Source organism: Centrocercus urophasianus, unplaced genomic scaffold (assembly GCF_019232065.1).
Source record: "Centrocercus urophasianus isolate 14NV4802_14NV808 unplaced genomic scaffold, USGS_Curo_1.0 seq_36, whole genome shotgun sequence".
Lineage (NCBI taxonomy): Eukaryota > Metazoa > Chordata > Aves > Galliformes > Phasianidae > Centrocercus > Centrocercus urophasianus.
In genome coordinates this window covers 1,305,223-1,316,477 of record NW_024884933.1, presented here as the reverse complement: position 1 = coordinate 1,316,477, position 11,255 = coordinate 1,305,223, and the positions used below count along the sequence as shown (strand labels likewise).

General features: G+C 48.9%; 1 protein-coding gene across 3 annotated transcripts; it reads left to right on the top strand.

Moving 5' to 3' along the window:
• Window positions 1–15: 15 nt before the first annotated feature.
• Window positions 16–10,604, top strand: MTHFR (methylenetetrahydrofolate reductase). Of its 3 annotated transcripts, none has more exons than XM_042831517.1 (12): window positions 16–99; window positions 2,790–3,041; window positions 4,119–4,357; window positions 4,476–4,586; window positions 4,746–4,939; window positions 5,397–5,647; window positions 6,253–6,387; window positions 6,682–6,862; window positions 7,232–7,414; window positions 8,800–8,901; window positions 9,117–9,236; window positions 9,724–10,604. In XM_042831517.1, the coding sequence occupies exons 2-12, from the start codon at window positions 2,800–2,802 to the stop codon at window positions 9,919–9,921; spliced, it is 1,956 nt and encodes a 651-aa protein (XP_042687451.1). In that variant the 5' UTR covers window positions 16–99; window positions 2,790–2,799; the 3' UTR covers window positions 9,922–10,604. The 3 variants fall into 3 exon arrangements, with proteins under 3 accessions (XP_042687451.1, XP_042687452.1, XP_042687453.1); XM_042831518.1 differs by lacking the exon at window positions 16–99 and adding an exon at window positions 770–1,706; XM_042831519.1 differs by lacking the exon at window positions 16–99 and adding an exon at window positions 3,148–3,204 and having other exon boundaries at window positions 2,952–3,041.
• Window positions 10,605–11,255: the final 651 nt, after the last annotated feature.

Sequence of the window (11,255 nt, the reverse complement as noted above, 5' to 3'; positions counted from 1 at the left end):
AGCGGGATACCACGTGATGGATTGGGGGGGGAACAGCGGGGCTTAAAGGGACGCGGGATGGGGCCGCCCGCGATGCGCAGCGTGCGACGCCGCGGGGAGGTGAGCGGGGCCCTGCGGGGGGGAAAAAGAGCAAAGCTTCCCATCCCACCCTTAGAACGGGTTCAGCCGAGGTGACAGCACACGGTCGTCTGCAGCCAGGCGTCCCCGTGGGGAGCCAGGTTCCTTATAGGGCGGATCCTTATAGGGTCGATTCCTATAGGGCCTTCTGTGCAGGTGCACCGTGCCGTTTGTAGCCCTGGGGGCTGCGGGTCCGGCCCCAAAGCACTCGGGTGAGCCGTGTGATGATTGCTGCGGGAGGAGCTGCGCTCCCTGCCAGCTGATGGGAACGCCGAGCGCTTCTATTGATGCACTGCACGAGGCCTTCCTACCGCCTCTGTGCTTTGGGACGGCCGGCAAGAAAACGAGGCGAGAAAACCTCGCCCTATAGAGACACCGAAAGGCCAACCTGCGTGCTTGCTGTTCGAGCCGAAGGGGAAAAGAAATCCTGAGGTTTATTGTTTGTCGGCAATGAGCTGATGGGAGGCTGCCCCTATAGCTGCACTGCTTTGGGATAACCCCCATTCTGCCTGCTGTTGTGTCTGTGGGGAGGGCTGTTGGTACGCTGAAGGTTTGAGGCTGGCAGCAGCAGCAGCTTTGTGCTCCTTTCTCTTATCTCCTGCCAGCTGGAGTGGTCCCCAGGTGGTAAAAGCAGACTTTCTCCCAAAGGGTTTGGCTTGATGGCCAACTGAGTGTAAACAGGAGAAGAGTTCAAAGTCTGGATGACCGGAGCTCGGAGTTTCTGATGAGGACAACGAGTGTGCCGGCTTGTGCAACAGCTTCCTCCAGAATAGACTCCTTGTTATGTAATGACAAGGTGCTGCTCTCAGTGTCAGCGTTAAGCTTTGACAAAGCAAATAACCCAAATCCCAATTTTTACAGCAGCTTTTCTCTAGCTGTCTGTAACTGCTCCCTAACTTCTGAGGTGTTGGAGATAAAGCATCAAGCAGTTGTGGTCCAGGGAGCTCAGCAGAGCTGGGCATCGTATACCCAACCTGCAGAGCTTCTTGATGTTCTGGAAAGCCAACAAGCACATCTGAGCATTCTGCAGGGCAGGGAAAGATGGGATGGTCTCTAACCTCAGTTCCAGGCAGCCACAGTTGGTGAGGAAGTGAACGTAGCACCCTAACTGGTGAAGGAAATAGCTGAATGTATGCAGTGCAAATGTCTACAGAGGTGGTGTGTCTTGTAGAGAGAGAAATGCCACAGGGTGATGTCCATAAGGACAAAAGAAAGGATGGCATGCAGGGGGCCCTGTTTCAGAAAGGATTCTTCCATTTTTTTTCTTGTTTACCTTCCCTATTAGCAGTTGTCCTTATCTCTGTGTTGTAGAGAAATGCTGCCTTTTGGGAATAAACAGATGGGAATTCATGAAGTTGGATGCAGTCCAAGGGGTAGCTGCTGGAAAATCTGCTGGTGTGTGTAGCCTGAGACTGCAGGATCAAGAAGGTCTTCAGCTGGTGCATGGGGGCATCACAGCCTGCTAAACTGCAGACAGAGCAAAAGTCATGTTAACCTGACTGTCGTGAGAGCCAAGTTTGATCCTGCAGTCACAGAAGAGTTGCATCGAGGTGGCGCGAAGCCAGCTGCTGTGTTATTTTCAGCACTGTGTAAATGCGGTCATTTTACTGTGTTTTCACAAGATTGTCTGCCATAGCTTACAGTGAGGGCTGGTCAGAGGGACCTCTTGGTGATGATTGATGGTGGTTGTAGCACAGGACCCCTTTTCCTTTTACTTGCCATCAGATGCATGTCCTGTACCCACTGTGCCGCTTCTGAGCAGCCTCAGTAAGTTTGCAGATGACACCAAGGTGGGAGGGAGTGTTGATCTTCCTGAGGGGAGAAAAGCACTGCAGAGGGACCTGGATGGACTGGATCTATGGGCCAAGGTTAGCTGTATGAGTTTCAATAGGGCCAAGTGTCGGGTCCTGCATTTTGGTCACGACAACCCCAGGAAACCCTACAGGCTTGGGGAAGAGTGGCTGGAAAGCTGTCTGATGGAAAAGGACCTTGGTGTGCTGATATTCAGTCGGCTGAATATGAGCCAGCAGTGTGCCCTGGTGGCCAAGAAGGCCAATGGCATCCTGGCTTGGATCAGCAATGGTAAGCAGGACCAGGGAAGTCATCCTGCCCTGTTCTTGGCACTGGTGAGGCCTCACCTCGAGTTCTGTGTTCAGTTTTGGGCACCTCAGTACAGAAAGGACATGGAGGTGCTGGAGCAGGTCCAAAGAAGGGCAGCAAGGCTGGGGAAGGGCTTGGAGAATGTGCCCTGTGAGGAGAGACTGAAGGAACTGGGGCTGTTCAGTCTGGGGAAAAGGAGGCTGAGGGGAGACCTTATTGCTCTCTTCAAATACCTGAAAGGTGCTTACAGAAGGAGCGGGGTTGGTCTGTTCTCACTGGTGACAGGACGAGGGGAAATGGCCTTAAAAGCTGCACCAGGGTAAGTTTAGGTGAGCTATTAGGAAATACTTTTTTTACAGAAGGGGCTGTTAAGCACTGGAATCGGTGCCCCAGTGAGGTGGTTGAGTCACCATCCCTGGGTGTGTTTAAAACCCATTTGGACGTGGTGCTCGGGGACATGATTTAGCAGAGGTTGTTAGTTGGGGTAGTACGGTTAGGTCATGGTTGGACTCATTGATCTTTAAGGTCTCATCCAACCTGAGCGATTCTGTGATTCTGTTCCCCTTCTCTAGAGCGCTCACCATGGTCAATGAGAACCAGCATACCTGCAGTGCCAGCTCCAGCTCCAAGTCCGATGGCGGCAGCAGCAGTGGGAGTGAGAGCTCCAAGGACAGCTCACGCTGCTCCACTCCTGTCCTCGATGCCGAGCGTCACGAGCGACTGCGGGAGAAGATGCGGCGACGGCAGGACTCTGGGGACAGGTGGTTCTCCCTGGAGTTCTTCCCTCCACGCACAGCCAACGCTGCTGTCAATCTCATCTCCAGGTGAGGGCCGCAGGGTAAGAGAGGGGATAGATGAAACCTCGTTGGTGGAGGGTTGGGAAAAAGTTAATGAGGCAGGCTCTGCCCCGTGCTCTGTCTCCCCTTCCAGGTGACGAAGCAGGTAATGGGGCTGTGCTTTCCTGCTGAGGAGGGTAATGGACACCAGGTAACTTATCTTCCTTGGAGGCCCTCAAGTGTCATGGTGGGGTTGTTGAGAGTGCAAGGCTGCTGCCATGCTCTAGGTCTGAAGTGCTGGGGATGATAGAGTAATAGCTATTTAAAACAGAAAATATTTCATGGACATTACGCTCAGATCTCTGGGACTGAACTCCCACAGGTTGTCAGAATCATTCAGCCACTATAGTTTGTGCCTCTGTTTTACCAAGGACTCCAGTTTTAGACTCTGAGACTGGTTTCCCCATGCACATGCTGTGTGGAAGGTGACAGATCTCAGCAGAACTAAAGGTTATCCAGGAGCCTGAGCCACCATGTACTCGTCTGGAAGAGAAGAGGGATTCTCATAACCCTTTCTGTAATTGCTGTATGCCAGTGCCATGTTTACTTTAAACAGAAGGGCCTGTTCCAGCCCAGAGCAGGAGAGAGGAAAAGTTAGAGGAGCCTTCATCTCTTCTGTGAGGCACGCTTGGAAACACCACAGAGATCTGGCCTTCCTTTCCGTGTTTGTGGCCTGTAACAGTTAAAGCTGGGAAAGGAGGTTCTGGTATAGTCTTCCATCTCAAAGTGAATGGGATGTGCATTGTGGTCTACCAGATTGTGCATCAGACTAACAGAACACATTGAGAGGAGGTTTATTCTACAGAGAAGACTTAAATTGCTTCCTTCCTCCTCCAAGAGATTCTCAGTTCTTCTTCATTCAGCCTCAAGTGATTATTATCTTTGTTCATTTCATATTTGCCACATGTTTAACTCTTAGTTACACGCTTTTTTTGGTGACTCCTGCTGCTGTCATCCAAGTTTTCCCTGCTTGTTGATGGCATTCCAGCAGGGAGCAAGATATACTGGCATAGAGAGGAGGTGAGCTGGCTACCCGGTAGGTTAACATAGCTCTAAAATCCACAGGTTTGACCGCATGGCAGCAGGTGGTCCTCTCTTCATTGATGTGACGTGGCATCCTGCAGGGGACCCAGGATCTGACAAGGAAACCTCCTCCATGATTATTGCCAACACTGCAGTCAACTACTGTGGCCTGGAGACCATCCTTCACATGACGTGCTGCAATCAGACCAAGGATGACATCACAGGGCACCTGCAGAAGGCCAAACGGCTGGGGCTGAAGAACATCATGGCACTGCGTGGAGGTGAATCCTTTTGTCCTAGAGCACTTAGTAGGGCTGAGGTGGTGTTGCTGTTAACATTCAGCTTCATGGCAAGATGAAGAAGTAACAGTTGGAAGAACTGCATTTATTCTCTTTCCAGATCCTGTTGGTGAGGAATGGGAGGAAGAAGTACACGGATTCAATCATGCTGTTGACCTGGTTAAGCACATTCGCAGTGAATTTGATGATTACTTTGACATCTGTGTGGCAGGTATGCATTTTCTGATGCAAAGTGTGGGGTAGGATATGAGATGGGGAAATCAGTCCAGCAGTCCCTTTCTGGACCTGGGCTGTAAATGACACAGAGATTGGCTACTTCCTAATTTCTGATGTGTTGTCTCAGCTTTTCTTTTCTTGATCCCCTCCAAAGGCTACCCCAAGGGTCATCCTGAAGCAGAGAGCTATGAGGCAGACCTGAAGCACCTGAAGGAGAAAGTTCTTGCTGGAGCAGACTTCATCATTACACAGCTTTTCTTCCGACCAGAAACCTTTCTTAAGTTCATGAAGGACTGTCAAGCCATTGGCATTACCTGCCCCATTATTCCTGGCATCTTCCCCATACAGGTGAAATCAAGTTATTCTGGCTTGGGGAGGCTATGTGGAAACGTGTTACGTGTTCTGGGGTCAGGGCCTGAGAGAGGTCTGTGAATACCTCCAACAATTTCTGGGAAGTAGGAGTGCTAAACGTGTGATAAATCTGTAGGTGGTTTGCTAAATGAAACTCTGTAGAGGTTTTCTGTACCCATATGGCACAGAGGGATATAAAAGGCAGTTCCCTACCTGTTCTGAGTGGTGAGACATCCCTGTCAGCATGCTGAGCTCAGGCACTGAGTAGGTGATGAAATCACCTGAACTGACAAAAACAGTCTGAATTACATGGGATCCTAGGGATGGAGGCCTGGCTGTATGAAATCCAGGAGCCCCCAATTCTGTCTCCTGCTGCAACGTTGAGATCAAATAGCTGTTACTGGACATGAGAAAAGGACCTGGAAAGACTGAAATCCTGTTTATCTTCACCCAGGGTTACCACTCTCTGCGCCAGCTGGTGAAGCTCTCCAAACTGGAAGTGCCCCAGGAAATCAAAGATGTGATTGAACCCATCAAGGATAACGATGCAGCTATCCGGAATTATGGGGTGGAGCTGGCAGTGTCCATGTGCCGGGAGCTGCTGGACAGTGGCCTGGTGCATGGGCTCCATTTTTACACCCTCAATCGGGAAGTGGCTACTACTGAAGTCCTCAAGCGCCTTGGCATTTGGAATGAGGACCCTAGGTGAGCTGAATATGCTGGTTTGTTTTAGTTCCTGAACATCCCATCTACTGAATGCATAAGGAATGGATGGGTTGGTTCTTCTCTTCTGCTTTTTAAGTACCTTTCTGCATTTAGACATTCATCCTTCCTGCAGGTCTCTGATAAAAGCTGGGAGGAAGGGTAGGTAGTGGAGGGAAGAACTGAAGTAGCCTGTTTGTGGAACTTTAAAACCTAAACTCTTAGAGATGCTGCTTGGAAGAAACACTTTTTTAAGACTCTCAATACATTCCTGATACAGAGAATGGGATCAGAGTCCACATCCTTCAAAATAGACAGGTAGAAGCACAGGCAGAGGGATAACTTTTCCTTCCCACAGTGCTCTTCCCTTACTTCACCCAATCTCAGATGTCAGTCCTGCACTTAACAGACACCTACCAAACAGCTGTGAAGGAAAACCTTTTGCATAAAGAAGGAAGAGGATTTTTGTCCTACCTCTTGACAAATAGATCTCTTCTTAGCTTTTGCTACTTGTTCTCTCCAGAGGCCAACTCTTTAGGAGGAAGGCTTCCAGCCTCTTCTAGAAAGACAGCAGGAGAAGCGTGTTGACTTCTGCTTTCTCTGTGCAGGCGACCTCTGCCTTGGGCAGTCAGTGCTCACCCCAAGAGAAGAGTTGAAGATGTTCGGCCAATCTTTTGGGCCTCTAGGCCAAAAAGCTACATCTATCGAACTCAAGAGTGGGATGATTTCCCCAACGGTCGATGGTAAGCTGTTAGCCTGCAATGGCAAGGTGTGGTACAACAGCCTGCTGCACAGTTGATCTCTGTAGTTAGTGGGTGTCTGATGCATGCCTTCAGCCTGGCAGAAATGATGGTTTGTTGTTGAAGAGGTCCCCAGTGGATTTGAATGAGGTGAAGAGAATGACAGCAAGGTTTTGGGGTTCCAGGTCTTCAGAAGGATTGTGGTGGATGCTTCTCCTGGCTGGCTGTTTTCTTGCATCATCAAACTGGTGCATCTTCATCAGTGCTTTGTTAATCCTGTGTCTGTTCTGCTTATAGGGGTAACTCCTCTTCTCCAGCCTTTGGGGAGCTGAAGGACTATTATCTCTTCTACCTGAAGAGCAAGTCTCCCCGTGAGGAGCTCCTGAAGATGTGGGGAGAAGAACTGACTGGTGAGGAAAGCGTCTTTGAGGTTTTCACATGTTACATCACCGGAGAGCCCAACAAGAATGGACACAGGGTGAGAGGTGGCCCTGGAAGGGCTGGTCAGTGTGGCACAGACAACAGTACTTCATGTCTCCTGTTCCTGTACAATGGCAGTTTCCTACCTAAAGCTGCTGAAATAGTGGCTGAAGGGGAGGGATACTCTCTCCAAAGAGAATCCGAGAGCCAGAGCTAGGGCTCAGCATAAAAAGCAAGCTGCTGTAGCATCATGCTGAGCTCATTCCTGGAGTTAGCATACCTGCTCTCCAAACAAAACCTGAGAATTCCGCCCTGTGTGAGATGTTCAAGATCACTAGGGCGTTTCTGAGTTCCTTCAGCATCAGTTAGTAACCAAAGGATTGTTGTGCACTCCCACACTGTAAGCCATCCTCTCTCCTCGTGGTAGGTTACCTGTATGCCCTGGAACGATGACCCTCTTGCTACTGAGACCAGCCTTCTGAAGGAGCAGCTGGAGAAGGTCAACAGACGAGGAATCCTGACTATTAACTCCCAGCCAAACATCAATGGCAAACCCTCCACAGACCCCATTTTTGGCTGGGGACCTAGTGGAGGTTATGTCTTCCAAAAGGTACTGCACTCTTCTGCTAGGTAGCAGTAAATTGTGACTTAGTACAGTCTCCAGGAGGTAGGAAGGTCTTAGGCTTCCAAACAGATACTACTTCTACCAGCTCCTTACTGTAATGCTTTCTTGCTGGGATAAGACAAAGCTCCTCTGGTGACTTAAGAGACAGATCATGTCAACTCTGTGGCTTACCTAGCTGTTTTCTCCCACTTCAAAACAATTTCTTGTTTTTACTCATAGCAAGCAATTGATGCTAAACACTTGCCAGAGCAGAGCTATCAAGTTACAGATTTAAAAAAACCAAAACCAACAATAAAACATGCCTGCCCACTGCAGCTGATCCCATTCCCAATGCAGGAAGCACCCAGGCTTCTCATAATAGTAATCAATGAAGCAGTATCTCTCCCATCCAGCTTTTCATGCTAATAACTGGGTATTTAAAAATTCTCTCATCCATCTTTCTCTAAGGCAGAGTTCTTCACCAGTTGCCTCCACTGCAGCACTTCTGCTGTGGTTACTTCTGGTCTGCAAGCAGTCTTATCTCTCATGCCTGCCTCCTACTGTCATGCATTTTCAGGCCCTACATCCTTGCTATTAATGGCTGTGATAGGAATCTCCTGTGTCAAGGTAAATGCCAGGCAAGTGCCTTGTACTAGGAAACAAAGCAGCTGTGTTCAAAAGGGATCCGAATTGCTAAAGCCATGAAATGAGCAGATGGCAAATGCAGTTATGTTTTCAAAGAAGAAAACAAATTCCCTGAGGTGAGGGGAAATCCATCATCACACAATGGCCAGGAAATGGGGGGAGGGGAAGCAGTTGTTGGAGCAGCCAAGCACAGAGCAGCAGTAGATGGAGGAAGTACAGAATTAGATTGTGTGAGCTCATTGGGAGGACTGAGGACAAAAGATGAGACTGGACAAAAGGCAGGGTGTTTCAGAGCCCAGCTGAGACCTCTGACTTCATCTGCTAGACTGGGCTGCCTTGGCAGGATACTCCTGTTCATGGGCTACGACACAAGTCAAGCTCAGGCTCCTTCCAGGAACTCTGGCCAGTATGGGCTGCTTTCCAGGCCCAGCAATTGTGGTTACACTGCCTGGAGCATATTATAGCCTGTCTGCTTACATGGGTACAGGTCAGATAGCTCGCAGCTTTCCCAAACTGGCCGTTCTCGGGCTGTTACCTCTGCTCTCCATGAGTTCTTTTTCTCAGCTCTTACCAATTTGTTTTGCCCTTTGCTCCAGTCCCCTTTGTAATACATATTTCTGGGGATGGATATAGAAGTCTTAGGCTTGTGCTAAAAAACACAGGTTACAACTGTTCTTTCAGTTGCCTCTGTGTCAGCCCTGCCATGAGCTAGGGCTCTTATTTTTTCTCTCTTCCCTCTCTGGCAGGCATACCTAGAGTTCTTCACCTCCAGTGAGATCGTCACAGCACTGCTCAAAGTGTTGAAGAAGTACGAGTTGCGGGTGAACTACCACATTGTCAACGTCAAGGTAGGCTGATATTTACAGGATACTTTCACCACCTTGGGAGAGAGGCAAAGGTCAAAGATGCAGACATCCCCAGGAACAAACTGGGACATGAAGGAAAAGTGAAACAAGTCAGCTGTGACCTGCAGCTGCTGTCTGATCTCTTAACAAGGACAGGAAAATTGCTCTGACTCAGTATCTCCTCCAGCAGCTTCAGAAAGGTTTTCTTTTCCTTGTAGGGCCAGAATATCACCAACGCTCCTGACCTGCAACCCAATGCTGTTACCTGGGGCATCTTTCCAGGCAGGGAGATAATCCAGCCCACCGTGGTAGACCCTGTAAGCTTCCTTTCCTGGAAGGTAAGTCCTTCCTGCTGCTGGACACAGCTGTGATACCCTGGAAATTCAGTGTCTGGTTTGTTTCGAATCTGTAACACCACTTGCAGTTGAGTACTGTTGTGGCATTAGCTCGCTGCAATCTGCTCCCTCAGTGTATTTACAGCTTCTCTCCATGAGAGCTTTTCAGAGACACTAAGTAAATATCCGGGAGGCTGGGGGGCCATCATCTCCATACGAGTCTCCAGAGCTCTGAGCAATAGATTTCCCTCCCACTACCCGCACAGGGGCAGTATTGAGCCATTTTACCGTAAGCACGTCTCATTTCAGCTCTGCACAGTTGTGGTACCTCCCACTGCCTGCAAAGCAGGAGCTTCCTTGCTCAGCTCTTGCAGCACTTACTGTGAGAAACAATCCACAGGCATGCCAGGAGTATGTGATGCTGGTTGTCCCAGTTGAGGTAGTATAAAATGTGCATGAAACCCCTCAAACATCTCTCTCTCCTCGGCAGGATGAGGCCTTTGCTCTGTGGATTGAGCAGTGGGCCAAGCTCTACGAAGAGGAGTCGCCCTCTCGCATGATCATCCAATACATCCACGACAATTATTATTTGGTCAACCTGGTGGACAATGACTTCCCACTTGAGAACTGCCTCTGGCAGGTTGTGGATGATACTTTTGAGCTGTTGAACTCTCCACCTCAGCAGTGAAAAACTCATTGTCTACTCCCTTAGTTCTCCCTTCCATCTGCTGACTGCAAGGAGAGAAAAAGCAGCTCCTTTCAGAATGCTGGACCAGAGGCTCCTAAACCCAGTCAGCATTGCTGCTCAGAGTCAGGCAACTCTGATCAACCCCCATTACAAGCTCTTCTATCCCGACAAAAATGTTCCTTATCCCTTTCCACTGAACAGTAGCCAGAAGAACCACCTGTACTTCTGAGCTGAGGTTCTCGAGCTTGAACGCCAGCTCTGCAGGATGGAGGGGTGCTCACCATGGTTATGTTGATCACAGCTTGTAGGAGAAACCTTGCACACCAATGTGATACAGCTCAGTGGAAGTCTGGCAACTTTCTTCTGCAAGGTATGCTGCTTTGGGGACAGAAACACTCCTGTCAATAACATCTATGCAAGGAAGTTGATGCAGCAGCTATCAACCATAAAAAGAAGCTCAAACTGCTTTTACTTTGCACTCCAAAGATGTATTGTATCATGACTAATATCAGACTCTTTTTGTGCTCACTCCAGAAGAAGGTTTAATCTTTCCTAACTTTTCCTCTTAGCTGTACTTCCTGATTTTTAGGGTTTTTTTTTAATGGGAATATGAATTCCACTTCTGGATGTGATCAAATAGGAATCACTCTACTTAAATGTACAATAAACTACATGTATACAAGTGTCTCTTGTACTAGACTAGATTATCTTAAGCAGCACAAAGAATAACGCTTGCAAACTAATCAACTTGGCCCAAGGGAAAGCTTTAAGAAAACAACTGATTGCAAGGCAGTGCTGCCTCTATTTCTAATACATGCCCCAAAGGAAATATGGACAAAGGAATAATAACCACCCATGGCCCTTGCCTCAGTTCTGCATGGCCACAAGAGTGGTAGTCCTTCTCCTTCTCCTTTCCTAGCTGTAGGAAAAAAATAACCTAATCTTTCTTGACCTAATGACTCCAGAAGACTTAGGCCTTGCACCAGTGAAAGAAGGGGCGGCCGAGGCTGCATTGTCCTTAATCCTGCAAAGCTACCCCAGGCTAGGAAAAACAAGACCTTGGGGCAGCTCCCAGTGGGATTTCAAGATCCCTGCTAAGCTGCAAGCATCTCTTTCAAACAAGCAAGGAAGAAAAGCCTTTTCGAGATTCTTCAAACCCTCTCATTACAGCTGTCTGAGACCGGGCTCATATATCCAGGGTAATTACAGGGCATCAATCACAGGAGCAAGTAATGGGAAGGTTGGGGGTCAGACACGCCTGTCTTCCCCCAGCAAAGCTTTTGGTGCTCAGCTGTTCCCAGCAGGTTTCTTCATCCCTGGCCCATTCAGTGCAG

What these genes read in the sequence shown, in the direction of transcription:
- MTHFR (XM_042831517.1), top strand. Translation starts at nt 2,800, where the DNA reads ATGGTCAATGAGAACCAGCATACCTGCAGTGCCAGCTCCAGCTCCAAG. An exon ending in CATCATGGCACTGCGTGGAG is followed by an intron (nt 4,358 to 4,475) that starts GTGAATCCTTTT and finishes TTCTCTTTCCAG; the next exon opens with ATCCTGTTGGTGAGGAATGG. An exon ending in ACCACATTGTCAACGTCAAG is followed by an intron (nt 8,902 to 9,116) that starts GTAGGCTGATAT and finishes TTTTCCTTGTAG; the next exon opens with GGCCAGAATATCACCAACGC.